General features: G+C 40.5%; 1 protein-coding gene and 1 non-coding gene across 2 annotated transcripts in view; one reads left to right on the top strand and one right to left on the bottom strand.

Moving 5' to 3' along the window:
* Positions 1 to 20,294, bottom strand: part of LOC111179814 (uncharacterized) — a 182,874-nt gene that overhangs the window by 145,321 nt on the left and 17,259 nt on the right. The gene's annotated exons all lie outside the window — the stretch shown is intronic.
* FSHB (follicle stimulating hormone subunit beta) lies at positions 4,789 to 8,435 on the top strand. Its single transcript, XM_022583726.3, has 2 exons — positions 4,789 to 6,461; positions 8,086 to 8,435. Exons 1-2 carry the CDS (start codon positions 6,303 to 6,305, stop codon positions 8,314 to 8,316), a joined length of 390 nt encoding a protein of 129 aa, XP_022439434.1. The 5' UTR covers positions 4,789 to 6,302; the 3' UTR covers positions 8,317 to 8,435.

Here is a 20,294-nt window from a genome sequence, read left to right as displayed (position 1 = left end):
TACTTTTAAAGAAAAAGAAGTAGGTGAGATTGACTTAATGATAAATTTTGTTTAAAATAATGTCATTTCAATGTAATCAATACAAAAATCATTGAGATAGCTTACATGCACTCTTATTTTGTCTTTGAAATCCAGTGGGTATCTTCCACTTACAGTACATGTTAATTTGGACTAGATGCATTTCAAGTGCTTAATAGCCACATGTGGCTGGTGGCTGCCATACTGGACAGTGCAGCTCAACTATTGTTGGGTAATCTGGTAGGGTAAAAACTTAATAAAAATTTAGCACTTTATATGGAATTATCACATCATATATGTTATATATTACTTTGTAATTTAAATAAAGGAAATAAATTTAAATGACTAAAATAAATTTAAATTAGAAAATTTAATATATTAAACTTTGTTTTAAATTTTACATTACAACACATATATCTCATGGACAAAAGAGAAGGAGGAAAAGGATACCAGACCACAGAAGGAGCAAATAAAGATATGAGCACAGGTCCTTAATTTCCTATTTTTAAACACAAACATAAAGAAATCGTTTGAAAAAAAATCTTTACAAGTGAAAAAAACGATGTAGGTCATTGAGCATATGCACAGGTAGAAATTCTAAGGATGCTCACACAGTTGTGGACATTGGTTCACCAGAATTCACGAGAGAAGTCTGCTGTTCATTTAAAATATAATGTGATGAGTGTTAACATTGAAATAGGTACTAGGAACTAAGGAAATGAAACAGAAAGTACTGGAATGAGTATTGAATGTTGACTACTGTGTAAGGTGGAATGAGTGAATAACTCCTAGAAGAAGCTACATCTAAATGGAAATCTTGTAGAAGTACTTGTAGGAGAAACGTATCTCAGACCTAAGGAATAGAACCTTTTTTCTCTCAAGTAAGAGAGAAAAAAATACATCGGGCTTCCCTGGTGGCGCAGTGGTTGAGAGTCCGCCTGCCGATGCAGGGGACGCAGGTTCGTGCCCCGGTCCAGGAGGATCCCACATGCTGCGGAGCGGCTGGGCCCGTGAGCCATGGCCGCTGAGCCTGCGCGTCCGGAGCCTGTGCTCCACAACGGGAGAGGCCACAACAGTGAGAGGCCCGCGTACCGCAAAAAATAACAGCAACAACAACAAAAAATACATGTGAATTTGGGAAGTGGGGCGGTGTTTCAAGCCAATAAAGTAAGAATTTGACATAGGGTCTCCTTAAATAATCAATATTTTTTAAAATATTGAGTTAATATTACTATACTAAAACCCAGTAATAAAGGGGTAGAAATAAAAATGGGTGTTATCAGTCAGTTTCCAACCAGGAAATCTGAAACCACTTCTAATATGTAAAACAGGGAATTTAATCCAGGGAATTAATTATGCAAGTGTTAGAACCGCTGAGAAGCCAGACCGGAGAAAGGACGTAACCCAAAGATCAGCAGCCACCAGAAGCCCCATTCACCTTCAGGATTGGAGGGTTACAAGTGGGGTTTCCAGAAACAAAACCTGAGACCACCCAGCAGAAGCTCAAACCACAAAAGGGGTTTCCTCACAAAAGCTGGGAAAACTAAGAGAAGAGCTACCTGTTGTGGCCTGGACCCAGGGAAAAGATGCAGCTACACACCAGAAAAAAAGAATGTAAAGGAGACAGATGTGGAAATTCCCTGGTGGTCCAGTGGTTAGGACTCTGCACTCTCACTGGCAAGGGCCCGGGTTCAATCCCTGGTCGGGGAACTAAAATCCTGCATGCCACTCTGTGCAGCCAAAAAAAAAAAAAGGAGACAGATGCTCTGACTTCCCCCTCCTTTCACTCTCCAGTCTTCCTCCCCAGAAGCAAAAGCCTGCTGACACTGCAGCTTGGGAAAGGTAGCCTGCAGAGGTCCTTTCTCCCAAGAGCAGAACAGAGTAAGAACAAGGAATGCATCAGCTAGCAAACAGACTATGGACCAGCAGAGCATAAGGAAAACTATGAGCGATTTGTGTTTCAATTTGTTCCACAAAAGTGTATTAGTGCCTACTGTGGACTAGAAACTCTTTTCCTATTGGGAATACAAAGGTAAATAAAAAAGATCTCTAAATTTTCACCAAAAAATATTTTGACAAGCTTTGTGAAAACAATAACACCTAATTAGGAAATACACTAGTCAGGTAAACTGGGCTATAAGAGGCTTGATGTTAGGAGAAAGGTTTGGGGGACCTCTTGACAGGCCAAGGAAAATAGGGTTATTTGGGGGGACCTCTGACCTAAATGTGGATGGATGTATAAACAAGGACATTAGGAATATCTGTCCAAATTCTGAATGGCTTCTGTCTTGGCCCCTCTCCCACTAATGGGATTGGTGAGAATTATAAACTACTGAGGTCAATATGGTTTGAAGAGTAGCTCTCTGTGTTGGAGCCAAACAGACTTAGATATGAACTCCAGCCTTGCTACTTACAGGTTCCATAGTCTTGAGCAAGTCATTTATCCTCAGTTTTCACACCTTTCAAAGAGCAATAATAGTAACCCCTTTAAAAAGTTGTTGTAAAGATAATATGTGATCATATATTTAAAGTGTTTACTTAAGTGCCTTGGGCATAGCAGGTGCTCAATAAAAAGAAGTTGTTAATATTTCAAACTGAATATGTAAAGAGCTAATAACACTGTATATACATTAGTCATTAAAACACATAGGTTAACATATATTCATATAAATATACTTTGTGAACACACATAGATAACATAAAAAGAGCTAATTTCAAACACAAGGTGTAACTAATAGTCATAACATTGTTAGTATTCTTTTAGAGAAATTGAAAGGATTTATAATTTTCCAGGAATCATGAGTATATGTCATTTAATATGCATTATGTGAAATTTAATTATCCATTCTATAACTTTGATAATATGCTTACTTATCTATTACTAACAGATTTCAAAAGTATTTCTCCATTCCAGATATCACTTACATAAATGCTGAATTATTATTTACAGTGCCCACTACTTTGCTAAGTTTTATTTTTGCCATGCATGTTTGATAAAATCATAACCCTGGATAAATCCAACTATTTGTCACCTGTAAGCCTGAACCCCTGCCACTAAACGGGTCAAAAGAAAAATGCACATCCATGCTTAGTGACCTCATGTTAATTTTTTTACCATAAACCTCAAGTGGGCCCTTAATGCTGATAGGAAGTTTTACTCTGCCTAACTCACTGATAACTCAACCCCTCTCCCAGTCTCAGAAAACTATTCAGATCTTTTCATCCCTCAATCTTCAGCAATTCATCCACCATCCTAATTCTGAAATGATGACCTTACTTCCTACTTTACTGAGAAAATGAAATTAATCCCAGGAGAGCTTGCACAGAGACTATCACCACACCTACCAATCACCATCTTCTGCGCTCACCATACCTCCCCATCCAGTAGCATCTGCACCCACAAGACAGCCTCCTGCCTGATACAGGATGAGCTCTCCATCCTCCTGTCTAAAGCCAGTCCCTCCACCTGTGCTCTAAGATTCATCTCTTCTCACCTACTCAAGAACACTGCAGGACTTCTCCTCTCTTCCTCCAACATCAACATTTTTCACTCTCCACTAAATCACCTGCATCACCATAAAAACAAGCAGTTATTTCTCCCATCTTAAAACATAAAAATCAAAAGGAAATTATCTTTACCCCACTTCGCTTTACCAAATCACCAAGCTCTTTCCTCATCTTTGGATCAAAATTCCTGGAAAAAAAAGTTATCTATATTCAACTGTTTTTTTTTTCAATTCATCTCTTGCCAATCACTTAAACACATACCAATCAGGATTTTGTTCCCCTCACTCCAAAGGAACTTCTCTAGCCAAGGACACTAGCGACCTTCCACTGCCACACGCAGTGTGCAATTTCCTCTTATTTAACCTGTCAGCAGCATTTGGTACACCTGTCACTCACTCCTCCTGATACACTCGCTTTACTTGATTTCTGGTACACCACATCCTCTCCATTCCCTTCTTTCCTCAATGGCCCTTCTGTTTCCTTTGGATAAAGGAAGAAAAAAACTTAATCTCGTCCTTGACCTCTTAATGTTGGAATACACCAGGCTCCACTCTTGGTCCTTTTATCTTCTCTATTCACACCCACTCCCATTGTACTCTCTTGTAGGCTCATGTCAACAACTCCTAAATGTGTACCTTCAGCCCATATATTTCTCCCAAAATCCAGATTCAGCATTCTACTTAGATGTCTTAAAGATACCTCAAGCTCAACATGTCCATACTGAACTCCTTATCTTTTCCCGAAGCTTACTAAGTCTATAGCCATCCATTTCAGGTGGTAGCAAAATTATCCTTCAAGTTGCTCAGACCAGAATCCTTAGAGTCATCCTTGACTTTTTCTCTCACATCCAACATTCATCCCTCAAAAAATTCTATTGGTTCTACTTTCAAAATATATCCAGAATCCAACTGTCTCATTACCTTCATTGCTACCATACTAGTCTGAACAAATATTTCTTACCCAGATTGCTGCAATAGCATCTAACAGGACTTTCTGTTTCTACCTTTTGCCCCCTGCATTAGCAACACAGCAGCTAGAGGGATCCCTTAAGACCTAAGTCAGATCGATTGTGTTACTCCTCTATACAAAACCCTGCAATTGGTACCCAGTCAGGGACAGTAAAAACCAAAGTCTTTATATCGGCCTAAAAGGTCCTACATGATGTGACTTCCATTACATCTCTGACATCACATCCTAGTGTTTCCACCATTGTTCCTTTGCTCCAGCCACGCTGCTTAATTAATAAATATTTGTTAAACAAATCAATCCCAGTCTCCATGGAGCTCTTGGTCTACTGGGAGAAACAGAGATATATAAAGGATTACAAAAAGAAGGTGGTAATTAAAGCTCTCCTCTATCTCCCATCCTAAACGCTGGCAAGTAAGTGTTGAAGGTTGAGAAATTGGCCAGGGGTGAGTGGTGTAGGAGACCTAGGGAGGAAGCAAGGACATTTCAGGCAGGATGAACATTGCACATGCAAAGACCTAGAGAAATGAATCAGCAGAACATTTGAAGAATTACAAGTAAAGCATCAAAGAATAACATTTGCGATTAGAGGATCTGGATGTGGGAAGTAAACAGAAATACAGTCTATACTTTAGATAGGAATCAGATCATGAAAGACTTTCTATTTGTTTCTTCCCTTACAGCTTTCAATCTACCCTGGGAGTAACTTATTAACCATATATTTTTGATGAACCTCAACAGGGCCAAAGCAACACCTGGAAAGGATTCTGAATTCCCTGAGTTAAAGATACAAAAGAAAAACCCAGAGTCAGATTTAATTTGACAAGGTAAAGGAGTGGGTGTACTATATCAAATTTAATCCGTATAAAATAATCATCTCTGGTAACATTATTTTTCTTGATCTATTGCGTTTAGACTACTTTAGTAAGGCTTGATCTCCCTGTCTATCTAAACACTGATTCACTTACAGTAAGCTTCAGGCTAACATTGCTCTTACTAATACCCAACAAATCCACAAGGTGTTAGTTTCAGACGATTTTGTATAAAAGGTGAACTGAGACTAGACTCAGCCTACAACGTTCCCCAGACAAGGCAGCCAACCACAGGTGAGTCTCAGCATCTATAGTTATCAAGCAGTGACAGTGATTTCTGAAATCTACAGATTTTTCAGGATCTGGAGAACAAATCTAGAGCTTTCCGACTTCTGTTGTGTAGGGAATTTTTGCTTGTCAACCTGGCTTCTTAAATATGGTTAATAATTGTAATCACTGCTAGCAAGCAATTGACTTTACACAGACCATTCACCTGGCCTCTGAAAGGGTCTTGTTTTAAACAATGGCGGGGGTGGAGGGGAGGTTGGGGCAAAAGCAAATGATAATACTTATGAGCTGCTAAAAATGAAGAACTAATTTCGTAATATAGAAGTTTCTTTTTCTTTTTAAATAAAACTAGTCTTTAAAATGATAATCAAGGGACAAATACGATGATTAAAATTACTTGCTTCAGCGTATTCACTTTAAGACAGTCAGCAGTACCACCCTAATCCTTAAACATTGCTTAAATCATTATCTTAGAGTTTTGATCCATAATATGTTCCTACTTTGACAAAAAAGAAATTGAGGAGGAGAATAAGAAGAAATCGTTGTTCAAGAAACGAAGACGTAAAGAAAAGGAGAAAACATTGCTGGAGCAAAATGTGACCGGAGAGGATGGGTAGACCAATTATTTTTGGTTTGGTCAACTTACATAACAATTATAATGCTTTGGTCTTGGTTTCTCATGGGCCTTAATTGTTTGCTTCCCAGCCCAGGATGAAGTTGGTCCAGTTTTGCTTTCTCTTCTGTTGCTGGACAGCAATCTGCTGCAACTGCTGTGAGCTGACCAACATCACCATCACAGTGGAGAAAGAGGAATGTGGCTTCTGCATAAGCATGAACACCACATGGTGTGCGGGCTACTGCTACACCCGGGTAGGTACTTTGCTTTGCTGGAAGTGAGGGTGCTGAGGGTCTGGACGAGGTGGGCTTCATTAATTCCCACTTTATCAATATTCTAAGTTTCCCAAGGAATAGCCATGAGTCCCTTAGCTAGTACTGTCTGTATTATGATTGGGGTTATTTACCATGATATCAGTTAAACATTTGGACTTATATTTGATTAGGGTAAATGCAAGAAAGCCTCAGATTTGATCTGATCAATTTAGTAATATGTCAAATCTATTTTTTAAATTTTATTTAAAATTTAAAACAATTTTTAAAAATTGTTCTATACTAGATTTTACATAGATAAACATACACACATTTAATAATAGAAGAGCTACAATATTCCCCAAAAGCCAATTTCTGTAACTGAAGCCATATCTCTACAATAGAAATAGTACCAAAATATGTTTGCAAACCATATAAAAACACAGCCATGTTATAAAAACTGTCTTATTGGCCCACCTGAATACAAATGTCAACAAGCATCCTGAGAACACAACCAGTCCTTGCAGACTATTAGAACCAAAATGAATCAGCAAACCCACTCACTTCTTTATACTGTTGAGAAAACCAAGGCACAGAGGCATAAAACCACTAGTTTGTGTTCACGCAGCTTCTTTGAATTAATCCAAGTAAAGAAGCAGTTTCTCCTTTTTCTTTTTTTTTCCCCTATAGTACCTGGCTATCTATGCAGCATTTCATTCTATAAACTGAAATTGAAAACAGCAAATTTTAATGAAATATACTTTATGGGGTGGTAAATGAGTTTGACCAAACTCCACTTATCATATCTTCCTGGGATACAGACTTGGTGGCATGATATTGAAATAAACAGAAGTGCCAACTTCTTCCCTCAGTGAATTTTTTTTTTCACTAGAAAGTGTTAGAATAAACCTATACTACCAGGATTAAAGTTTTTATATGCAAACCATGTAGGCTTTGAAACTGAGAGCTCTGCAAAATACACAGCATTTAAGGGGGAAAGATGTCTACAGGGCTGTGGAATATTTAAAATCTTCATGATTTTCATGAGCTTTCATGAAAGCTTTCATAGTCATGCTAAGCTAAGCATTAACATTCCACATTATATATTTTTTGACTTTTTATAAATCCTCAGGGACAATGTATTTGGACAATTTTTCTGAGAAATTAAACTTCAGTGTTTTATATTTTATAAATACTCAAGGACAATGTATTTGGAAAAATTTTCTGAGAAATTAAGTTCCATTGTTTTATGGTTCAAGTTGTCATTATAGCTTTAAACTAAGTATAAAAAGTCATTAAAATTTGTCATATTTCCCTTTTCATCATTTTTCTATATTAAAATTCAACTTTATAGTTGGAGAAATAATTAATATTTTGACATTGACATAAGGAATAGGAAAAGAAATAACTTATATTTTCTGTAAGATTTCCAAAACAATCTGGAAACATGGTATAGCATATAGGTCACTTCTGAGATCATGTTTCCTTGGTTAGGAATTCCATAAGTGAGCTTTAGTGGGTAAACGTTAGAGCAAGCGGTACTCAATCCCTGTCTCATTTTGATTAAGCTAAACAGAAAGTTCCAGAATACTGTAACTTAACTCTCTCTCTCTCCTAAACCACTCAGGATCTAGTGTACAAGGATCCAGCCAGGTCCAACATCCAGAAAACATGTACCTTCAAGGAGCTGAGGTATGAGACGGTCAAAGTGCCTGGCTGTGCTCACCATGCAGACTCCCTGTATACATACCCAGTAGCCTCTGAATGTCACTGTGGCAAGTGTGACAGCGACAGCACTGACTGCACCGTGCGAGGCCTGGGGCCCAGCTACTGCTCGTTCAGTGAAATGAAAGAATAAAGAGCAGTGGACACTTTGAGCTGCCCACCCTTGACCTGAAGGACCAAGACATTCAAGACGTCTGTGTGTACATGTGCCCAGGCTGCAAACCATTGTGGGAGACCACACTGATCCCTGCTCTCCTGCATAAGGGAGCTCCAGGAATGGAGAGTGCTGGGGCCTGGGGCCTGTCACCACCCAACCCTGTATTCTAGGTCTGGTTCCATAAGTTTTATTCGGTCTTACTTAACTTACAGGCATGGGGTTGCTTTCCCATTTAATAATCTTAGAAATCCTCTCAGGCAATCCCTTCCTCTTAGACATAGGGATATGGGCCCAGAGGAAGGAAATGAGCTAAGAGTGGGTGAAAGTACTAAATGTAGCATTCTCCTGCCAGACTCCTGAGCCCTCAAGAGCAGTCCCAGTCTCTTCTTCGTGATTGTAACCTCAATGCCTAACTTCATGACTAGACTTTAGTAAGAAACTCAGTAATGGCTTCCTTAAGGAAAGTAAGAGCAGAAAGGTAGGGGGTAGGACAACGCTGAAAGAGGATGTCTGAGGCTATCTGATGAGGCTGTGCTCAGCAATGCCAGTCAGTCCACGGAAGCGGGGCATCCATTCCAGTTCCGCTTCACCTCTTCTTCTCTGGCACATGGAGGGTGGATGGAGACAGGATGCATCTCTCTGAATTGCTCAGGCAGGTGGTGGTTAACGAGCTCAGGATTTACAAGCTATTACTGCCAACCCCTTTAGTTAAGGGCAAAAGCAAGAAATGTTAATGTGGGCTTGTGGAAATTAGCCCACATCTACTCCATCATTTAAATAAATTGAACAAATGCTGTCAGGCTCCTGCAAAACTCCCTTTGGGAAGTAGGAAAAAAACTACATCGCCCTGCCCTCCAGGCTGGGATCCACACCTTTGGAGAGAGGTGGATTTGAAAGTAGGTTTGAAAGCAATTCTGGCAACTTTATAAGTACATTTGTCTTACCTACAAATACATTTGTGTAAAGAAATAGCTCTTTTAGGAAGAATTAGCCATGAGAAAAAAAAACACTGCTGTTTTCTAGAATCCTCTCTATATCAGTCTTTTGTCTATCAATGTTCTCCCAAATCTGTTTCTTTCAAGAGGGTAAATATTGAAACTATTTCATGAGTTGATTTCGAGATGTTACCTCTTTTAGTTACGTACTTGTTTCATCTTCAGATTGTTTATTTAAATCTTATTTTTTTAATAAAGATACTCGCCACCAGAGTCATAGATTTGGATTTTTTTTCCACATAAAAGCAGATGACTAAAATGTCTATATGTTTATAATATTAGTAGAAAGAATCTTACAAAAAAATTTCTAGTGCATCTGTAATATTTACTTGTCCTGACCTTTGGAGATATTAAAATTAATTTTGTTGCATTTCTAAAAGTATTTCCTTGTTTAAATTTCCTGTCACTATTTGAAGTCACTTTCTGATGTAGTGGGGAAAGAAAAAGCAAGAGAGAATCACAGAGTAGATGGGGTCACTGGAGAGTCTCTAGTTCATTCCTTGGATTTTTGATATTGAAGCCCAAAGATGTCAAGTGACCCAGACAAGATCACAAAGACTGTTTATGGGAGGCAGGATAAGAATCCTGGCTTCCCAGCTCTTACCCCAGCTCTCCTATGGCTACTCTATCATATTAAGTCATTTTGGCAAGGATTGAAGCAAAATTGCAGGTACTGATAATCAGCTATGTCCATTCAAATCTGCTGTTGAGTGTGGCTTATAGCTATATTCTCTACAACATTTTGATACATTGAAATTGGAGCTATACTTACAATGTTTAATAAGATGCTTTAAATTATAACACAGCCTTTTCCTTCTCCCTATACTTTTGAAAATCAAAATAATTGCTTTCGCTTTAGAGGTACTGGAAGGCAATGGCTCCAGAGTTAATTTGTCTTAATCATCTTGACCAGATGTGTGTCATCTTGAACAAATTACTTGAATTTTCTGGACCTCAGATTCTTAACTATAAAGTGAAGATACTAATATTATCTGCCTCAGAGGATTATACTGATAATTAAACAGAATAACACATATAGAAAGCTTAGAATAGTGTCTGGCACATAGCAATTCCTCAGTAAATATTAGCTGTTATGCCTTGAGACAATGTAGCAAGTTGGTAAATCAGATTTAAAAACAACCCAGCTTAGACTCTTTCTAGTAATCTTAGGTAAACTATTTAACCACTCTGGGTCTCACTTTTCTTACCTTTTTAAGTGGAATACTATCCCACTAGGTTGCTGTGAAGGTTAAAAAAGATAATGCATGTAAGGTGCTTGGGAGTCCAACAGAAGAGCTATAAACCTGATAAAGAGAGACTTTTTCACCACTTAGCTAAAAAAGGTCGAGGTCAAAATGCTAGGAAGCAGCAGCAGCTTCTGCTTGAGGCCCCTCCATGCCACACTGAAATGCAGCCCTTCCTGAAGAAGCAAGAGAGAAAATTTGTGAGCCCTCCAGGGCCATGCGAAGAAAAGGCACTCCTCCACAGGCCACCATTTGAGTTGAAGCCCATACTATCTCTCCCCAGCACTACGGCAAGGGTCTCTCTTAGCTCTGGACAGTCCTCACACAGCAACAAGAACTATCCTTCTAAACCACAACCTTGACCATGCTTAATAATGAATGGGATTTCCCATTGTTTTCAAGAGGATAAAATTCTAATTTTTTTTTTTTTTTTGGCCACAGTCACACAGCATGCAGGCAGGATCTTAGTCCCCCAACCAGGGATTAAACCCACACCCCCTGCAGTAGAAGCGCAGAGTCTTAACCACTAGACCACCAGGGAAGTCCCATCTAATCTTTAGCTAGCACATAAGGCCCGTCATGGTCTGACCTGTGATTACCTCTAACTTCGTATCTCCCTCTTCCCCAAGAGGCTTCTGGACCTAGAGACCAGTTGTGAGGGTTGAGGGAGGATTTTGTGCCTTCCACTCCTGAAATGATTTAGCCATAATACCATGCCTTTCATCCCACAAGAGATGTGGCTATGATTTTAAACTAGTCAGTAAGTCAGCGGCACTGAATTCCAAGTGATAAAAAAAAGTGATGCCAGTACATAAGATTAATAAACACTGGGTTCATGACAGTGAGGAAAGAGAAAGAGGAATGGAAGTACTTAGGGGGCTTCAAACTATATCTGTAATGTTTACATCTTAAAATAAATCTGAGTCACAAATATGGTATAACGTTAATATACATAAATCTGGGAGAGGGCTATGCAGGTTTTTACTATATTCTTGCAGGCATGTAAAGTGCTTGTGATTTGAAACTAACAAGGCATCTTTATGTGCCTTATATTTTTAATTCTGATTTTATGTCTACTGTAAGAAAAATGAAATGGGCTCTAAGCCTAAACTCACACAGCTAGTGAGGAAAGGCTCAGTCATTAATATTCACTTAGGGACTGTGGCAGAGAATTCAGTGTGCACCAAGATTTGTGCCTATTTCTTCCTGGCTGTAAAGCTGGACTACATTTCCCAGCTTTCTTCATAATCAGGTATATCCATATTCCAGCCAATGAAATGTGAGCAGAAGTACAATGAGATATTTCCATACCTGGCCCACAAAATCCTCTCATAAGGATTTTCCTTCTCTTCCTCTATTGGCTGAATGTCACCACCCACAGTGGCCTTGAAAGCTTTGTGTTGGTGATAACAGGATCATCAGCAGCCTGGATTCCTGAATGTCTACACGGAATGGTGTGCCCCAACATCAACAGCCCTTTATAGCAAACCAGATGGACTTGGCTTCTATCGGTTAAGTTGCTGATTTTTGTGGGTTTATATGCTAGGAAAAAATTGCATTATTTTAATAATACATTAATTGGTACTGGATGTGGAGGGCTGCATTAACAAAAAACTTAGTGTATATGGCACTGGCTTAGTGGTCCTGCAACAGAATAAGAGTGATAATCAGAGTAAAAATTTCCCCTGTGAAAACACGAAGAACAACCACATGCCTACTGAACCTTTAGCTTGGTGGTCAGGAAATTATGCCCCAGAGGCAAAATCTGACCCTCTTCTCAAAATAAATTTACTGGAACACGGCCATACCCACTTGTTTACAAATTGTCTAAGGCTTTTTTTGTACTACAACAGCAGGATTCAGTAGCTGTGACAAGACTATATGGTCCACAGAGTCTAAAATATTTACATCTAGACCTTTAATAGAAAAAGTGTGACAACTCATGCTGTAAGGGAAAGGTTTACAAAGAGTCTGAATGTTAATGGGATTGGACTTTTACTTCCTAGTTATTAAAGAGATGGCTTGTTTACAATGGGACGTAAAAGGAAATGGAGAAAGTTCAAGAATTTGGAGCCTTGGTGGTATATCAAAGCCTATTGCTTCTAGATCCCAAATAATAAGAGATAAGATAAATTTGAGGGAAAAGAGCCATTAAGATTCAGCCCTGAGGTACGACAGATTTAGGGTGTGGCCTTCCCACCCAGGTCTTTTATCTTGTGGTAGAACCATTAAATTGTGAGGAAGCAAAAAAATATATATATTAAGATTGATAATTATGTTTAAGAAGAGAACATTAGATGTGTTTATAGGCACCAGGAACCAAATGAAAGTTGCTTTTAAGGGAGTTTATTGCCGACAAAACTAAGACCAGACTAAAATTGCCTGATTGTTTGCACAACCTTTGGGTCCCCTAACTTGACAAGCAGGAAGTAGGCTACTAAATCTATACAACCCCAAGGATGGCATCTCTCCAATACCTACTTCAAATGTGGCTGTGGAAGATAATGGATATGGAAGAACCTTCTAGATGATGGAGCCAGGAGCTATGGAGAACAATGGACAAGGAAAGAATGTTCCTCCAGAAGAATCATCATCTAATTAAGGAACTTCCTCCACTGCCAAGAAGCAGGATTCCATAGAGCTTGCCAAGAAGGGTTTGATCATTGCTTAATCCAGTGAGCTATGTTTTCTAGTCTTCCTTTTTATGAATGGAAGTGTTACTGTGAACAGTGTTATTGTGTGGAAGTGTCCCAACTTCATCACTGAATACTGAATGGAGGGAGACAAAAAAGATAACTTGTCTTTTTAGCTCATGGGTTGCCAGCCCATAAGGAGGCTCATCTGGAAAATGGGGAATTGGATTTAGAGATGGATGAGATCTTTGGAGAGGGAAGGAGGTGGTTCCATCTGATGGAGAAAGATGAAACTGTATTTGTTCTCAGAGATTTGGACTGTGACAGAGATTGTTACATGTTCACCAAAACCCTTTCTCTAGTCTTCCTGGGGACATACATAATGTACTTTTCCCAGCCTCACCTGTAGAAAGGTTTGATTATGTAACTGAGTTCTAGCAATGGAGGTTATCAGAAATGATATGCACTCTGTCTAGGTCTGGCTCATAAACCCTTCCCACAGGTGAATCCACTCTCTCCCCCTCTTGAATGGCTGAATGTTCATGCTTAAAGCAAGCATGGAAGCCCTGTATAGAAGATGGCAGGGCATCCATGAGCCTGTATCCCTGAATGACCAGAGGACCCACATACACCCACACACCTGCTCCCTCTGAGAGGGCTTAATGTCAGCAAGAAATAAACTTCTCTTGTGTTAAGTCACTGAGACTTGAGGGTTTATGTTACAGCAGGTAATGCTACCTTAACAGGTATCCACAGTATCTCAGGAACTTAAATACAGTGTTTCACACCAAGCCACATGAACCAAGCACAAAACAAGTAATCTACTATTGTTCCCATATACACGCTAGATCACCAGCTTCTGGTCAAAAAAGAAAAAGACTTGTTAATTAGTACTTTAACTTTGATCCCAGATATATGTGCCTGTGTGTGTGTAATTTCCCTAAATGGAACTTCCTTCGTCTTTCAGTCTGAAAATGGATTCAGGGAATGACACTGAAGAGCCCTGCTGTCTAGTGAAAAACCCTACATAAAAAGTCAAGCTAGTGCCTCCTGCCTGTTCCCCGGGTAAAGTCCCTTTCCCTGAGGCAGTATGATCACAGAGCTACTAACTGGGGAATACAGAATTCAGGAAGTTCTCATGACTCCAAGGCCTGCGTGCTATCTACTGTGCTCCACTGTTTCTCCACAAGCTTCACTGCAAGGGTATTTTAGGGGGTGGGGTCCATGTAGAGGTAGACCTCTGGGCAACCTTTGGCTAGAACTTAAAATGTTGTTCACCCTCAGTTCACTGATAAGGAACTGGATTAATGAATCCAGGAACTCACATGGCACTAGGATTAAATGCTGCCTTTCAAATGAGATTACTTCAAAGCCTCAACCCACTTTGGGGAAACAGTGGTTGATCCTGGGGGAGAGGTAATATTGGTTAGACCAAATATTAAAGATTAGTACCAGGGAGACTGGTGAAGCACAGAGGAGCTAGGAAAAGAATTGGGGTTATTAAGCAATAAGTCTTCAAAGGCTCCTGTACATGGAACATATCTATTTCCATCTTAATATAATTTTTCAAAATCTAGAGCACAATGTCTTTACCCCATTAGCATTTCTTTCTCAATCTTCAATATAGATGCTGAAAAGATCAGCAAATAAGATCAATAATAATAAAAAAAAAATCTGAGCCACTTTGAAGCAATATATGTAATGATCACATGTAAAGCCTGTATATAGAATATGGTCTGCTGGCCCATGTGAAGACACAGGTATTTAGACAATCAGCTCACATTAAATGATGAAAATAATAAACATTCAGAACCAACTGAAATAATAGATGTTGCATCTAGGAAGTCAGTTGTCCTTAAAATAAGCAGAAAGACAAGGGCCCCTCACACTGGAGCTGAGATACAAGTAAATACTGAAGATGTGGCTGCAATGAGCGTGCAGTGAACTCAGTGCTGCTGGGTGAAGTTTACCATATTCTTCCAGCCAGAGCTTTTATATTGGCAAAGGACAGACACTCATCAAGTTTCTTTTACAGGAAAGGAAGCTTTTATTGTAAGGATGTTCGTGGAATTGGAACTAAAATGAGAACACCCAAAGGGATCAAGGCAGTCAGGGGCCCCCAAGGTTCATTACTAGCATGCCTTTCTCTCTGCATAGCAGTTCCAATATCCTCAGTAAGGATGTGGTTGTTAATCATGGGCTCCTTTCAACACAGCACCCAATATCCATCAGAACTTCTTTTTGAGTCTCTCAGCTTAAATTTCCAAGAGAAAGGATTTGATGGACTCAAATGTTACCATCTCTGTTTGGTAGAGCTCTTCACACAAAGCAATGATGAAGGCCACTAGGTACCCCAACAGTAGACTTCTGAGTACCCTAGTATCAAGCTGCCTCTGGAAGCAGGATACAACAAAGGATACAACCTTTGTTCCTACAGTGGCCTCTTACCAGCAAAGAACAGCCTGATGCTGTTTTCTTGAGCAAGGGGGAAGTGAAAAGGCAGTTTAGAAGGGGAAGTTGAACATGGCAGGCAGATTGATTGCTGTATCTAAAATAAATATTTATCTGAAGTCAGACCCAACGATTTTAATGGCATTGAAAAGCTCTAAGTTGTCGTTCGGCATTTGAAAAAAAAAGGTGACTCATTCTTTTGAAGATATGCATATTGATCTGAATTCAGTCTATTTTCTGTACATTGGTCCCAAGGGATGAATATTACATGCTACTGGACTTCCCTGGTGGTCCAGTGGTTAAGGCTCCACGCTCCCACCTTAGGGGGCACAGGTTCGATCCCTGGTCAGGGAACTAAGATCCCACATGCCATGCGGCATAGCCAAAAAATACAAAATTGAAATTAAAAAAAAAAGGAAAGATGCATATCACATGCTTCTGTCATCGGTACACCAAACAAGCAGGATTCACGGAGTATAATCCTAAAAGCAACTTTATTTTGTTCCCCCCTGTCCCTTTGAATTTGCTCAGAAGTAGCTGTCGTTCTTCAGCCACTGCATGAAAATGTATCAGGCTACAGAATATCACTGGTCACTCCTGAGTAATAAAATCTTCATTATTACTCCACAAACATGACAGTAACCCCAAAGCTTCAGTTCCAGCTAATACCAAAATCTTCAACGGGAGGTGATATTAAACTTTTCCAGTCGTTGGAGGAGTGGGGGCATGATTCTTAACTCTCTCTCTCCATCTGGGATTTGCACCCAAAGGTTGCTGACCCCTCTGGATTAGGATGCAGAATAGTAGGGAAAAAAGAAAGGACAAAAAAGATGATTGTCTGCTCTTAGGACCTGACAATCATTTGAGGCTGACCCTTTCCTGAGAATGTGTCTGTGTTCTTCAGAGGCTCCTCTGCTCAGACCCTCCAACACCACAATTCCCTTGACGTGGGTAGTGCATCTCCATAAGCAGGCCTTTCCTGACCTCCCTCAGCTCCTTCACCCAACATTGCACCTCCAGCCTCTGGCAAAAACCCTCTTAAGCAGGATCCCTTATTAAATAGATACTCCTGAAGTGGGTTTCCTATTCAGATCCCAGAACTCTTGAATCATGGGCCCAATAATGGAGACGAGAGCAGTTGCTTTCCAGATTTGAGGCAGGAGATAGATGGGCCCCAGGCTGAGCAGCTGGAGTTTGTCCCCTGTGGACAGATAGTCCAAGATGAAGGCAATAACAGGAGGGAAGAGAAGCTGAGCACTGCCCAGATAAGAGACAAACAGACCACATATTCCTCATTCTCCAAGTCAAGGAGACCTTCCCGACCTCATATGCACAGAAAGCCTTCTTGACGGTCAAAATGTGAGGGGGGGGGTGTCACCCTATAGAAGGTATTGTCAACCTAACCATAGGCTCTTTGCTAGAATCCATCTTGGCTAAGGGATGCGTGCACACACGTGGGAGGACCCTGAGATAAACCAAATTCAGACTCAGAACCAGGCAAAGCAAGATGACTGGCCAAAGGAAACCTGGAAGAAATGCCCCATATGTGATTCAAACTACCACGAGGGCATGACTCTTTCTCTGAGCCCGCCTGTGTATCTATCCACACATACCCTTTTTCCTCCTAATAAACACTTTACTTGTTTCACTACTTTCCATCTCTCTGTGGGAATTCATTTCTACAAAGCTGACAGGTCACTGGCCACTGTCCCCGGTAGTCTTGTGGCCTAGGATTCAGCACTCTCACTGCCATGGCCTGACTTCAATCTCTGGCCGGGGAACTGAAATCTTTCTTCAAGCCGCTGCAGGCCGAGGCCACCCAAGATCAGATCCAGCCCTCTACCTGAGGTCACAGGAAGCTTCAGCCAGCGTCTTGACTTCTGGCTTTCTCAGGCACAAGTCAGAAATCAGTCACTGCATCCACCAGCTCTAGGGAATGTGTATCAAGCTCTCTGAATGGTTACATTGAAACCTCCCACCCTTGAACTTGAAATGAGAGGGTACCTCTCTGTCTTGCCTCCTCAGCAAGAGTTGATAGAGTGGTAATTTCTCCAAAGTATTTCTCTTTGTAAAATCTCATTTCCAACTGAAACTGAGCAGGGCCCAGAGGGGCCCTCCCAGGTACAAAAGCCCCTCCATGTCCCCCTGTTTCCTATTTGTAGAAAAAACCTTTAGTTTCCTAGGTCTTCCCTGAGTTCCAAACAGCAGATTCAAGTAGTTGCTAATTAGGGAAGTGAAGGAGTGCAGAAACAAAGGAAAATCAGTCAAGAAACAACTGTTCTGCCATAAGACAGAGTCTCAGTTCCTCCTCAAGGGATGTACTTAACAATCTGATGCAAATCCTTGAGCTGTTTTGCAGGAACTAAGGCCCCCACCCAGGTAGAGGATGGTAACTACATGCTGAGACTCCAGACTGGTTGGAACCAGAGGGCTGATGACTGGGATTTCTGGAACACCACCCTGTTACCTCACCACCAACCACTCAGAAGAAAGTCATGTGCCCTGCAGCCCTCACCACTTGTTACGTTGCCTTTAAAAACTCTTCCCTGAAAACCACTGGGGAGTTTGGATCTTTTGAGCCTGGGCTCCCTGTTCTCCTTGCTTGGCCCTGCAATAAACCTTTTTCTGCTCCACACTCCAACATTTCAGTTTGTTTGGCCTCACTGTGCATCAGGCACACAGGCCTGGGCTTGACAAAACAACCGTCTACATTTTTTTAATCCTTAATGAGGGTTAGAGGTTCTCTATGAAGTTTTTGGCCATCTGCTCTGATATTCCAAGAGGATGGTCTATCTCAGGGCTCATTTTGATATCTGAAATCTATTACATTTTGAGGTCTTGAAATCCCAGTTTTAAACATCCTGTTTTACTGCCTAATACATTGTGAGAAATCAACTGATTAAAAATGAAAGAAAAACATTATGCTCATGATTTTTATTTTTGCCCTGTCTTTAGTTCAATGCAGGAACCTTCTCCTAGCTGTACACTGATCTGCAAATCATTCTTGAGTAATCTATTCTTGATGATCCCAAAAGAAATGTAGTGGGGAGTGCTGGTACATGACACATGCAAGCAACTAAAATGAAAATGATCTCTAGATCAACACAGGCACTGTGAGATGACATCTCCACTCAAATGCAATTTCACCATCTCCTAAATTATACTTTCCCCACCAGTTCACTTAATATGCACCTGCAGAATGCTGCTTCCCAATTTAATTTTCCTCTGGGCAAAATGTTACATTCTCATCCAGCCTTGAACATGTTTTATGTCCTTTTTTATTTTCTTAAATAAAAGTTGGGACAAAGACAAATGGGCAGAAGCTGCAAGGAGACAGGCCAGTGAGTGAAAAAGGAAGAAGGAAATAAAGCAGTTTGGGAAACGGTTTTAGTTCAGGCTGCCATAACAAAACACCACAGACTGGGTGATTTTGTTGCAGGAAGCGGGACCCCTTCCAGGGACTGAGAGTGGGCTCTTGTCTAACACTCAGAAATGAATTGTCTGAGGAGACACACGTGCTGAAAAAGCAAAAGACTTTACTGGGAAGGGGTGCCCAGGTGGAGAGCGGCAGGGTAAGGGAACCAGGAGAACTGCTCTGCCAACGTGGCTCGCAGTCTCAGGTTTTATGGTAATGGCGTTAGTTTCTGGGTTGTCTCTGGCCAATCATCTTGCTTGGCCCATAGTCTGTCTTAGTCACTTGGGCTGCCATAACAAAATACCACAGAGTAGGTAGGTTAAAATACAGAAATTTATTTTCTCCCAGTTCTGGAGGCTAGAAGTCCCAGATCAGGTGCCAACGAATTCAGTTCCTGGTGAGAGCTCTCTTCCTGGCTTGTAGATGGCCACCTTCTCACAGTGTCCTTATAGGACAGAGAATGAGGGAGGGAGGGAGAGAGAGAAGCAGGGAGAAGGGAGAGAGAGAAGCAGGGAGAAGAGAGAGAGAGAGAAAGAGAAAGAGATAAAGGACTCTCTCATGTCTCTTCTTATAAGGACACTAATCTTATTAGATCAGCACCTCACCCTTATGACCTAATTTAATTAATTACCTCCAAAAAGGCACCACCTCCAAATATAGTTACATTGGGGGTTGAGACTTCAACATATAAATTTGGAGGGAGGGAGGGTGAGCAGGGACAAAAACATTTAGACCATAATAGAAATGATTATAACACCAGCCAACTTAACATTCTTTTACTCCATGTTGTGATAAGACTAGCAGCCTCTATAGCTGGAATGGCTAAATGTGAAGGTGACATGGTCCTGAATTTCTAATAGTGAATCACAAGCCATATCAGGCCCCTTTATCTTTAAGCTTATATAATCTACTGTGGTAGGCAGAATAATGGCCCCCAAAGATATCCATGCCCTAAACATTGGAACCTGTGAATATATTATGTTACATGGCAAAAGGGACTTTGCAGATGTGATTAATGTTAAGGATCTTAAAATGGGGAGATTACCCTGGATTATTTAGATGACCCCAATGTAACTACAAGGATTCTTAAAAGTGAAAGAGGTGTAATTCCCTGGGGGTCCAGTTGTTAGCACTCCGTGCTTCCACTGCTGGGGGCCCAGGTTCAATCCCTGGTTGGGGGAACTAAGATCCTGCAACCACATGGTGCGTCTTAAAA

Source organism: Delphinapterus leucas, chromosome 7, assembly GCF_059928025.1.
Source record: "Delphinapterus leucas isolate spDelLeu-1000000601 "Yukka" chromosome 7, BTC_Dleu_Yukka2, whole genome shotgun sequence".
NCBI lineage: Eukaryota > Metazoa > Chordata > Mammalia > Artiodactyla > Monodontidae > Delphinapterus > Delphinapterus leucas.
Note: the sequence above shows the minus strand (reverse complement) of the source record. Positions and strands in the feature narration are given on the sequence as shown.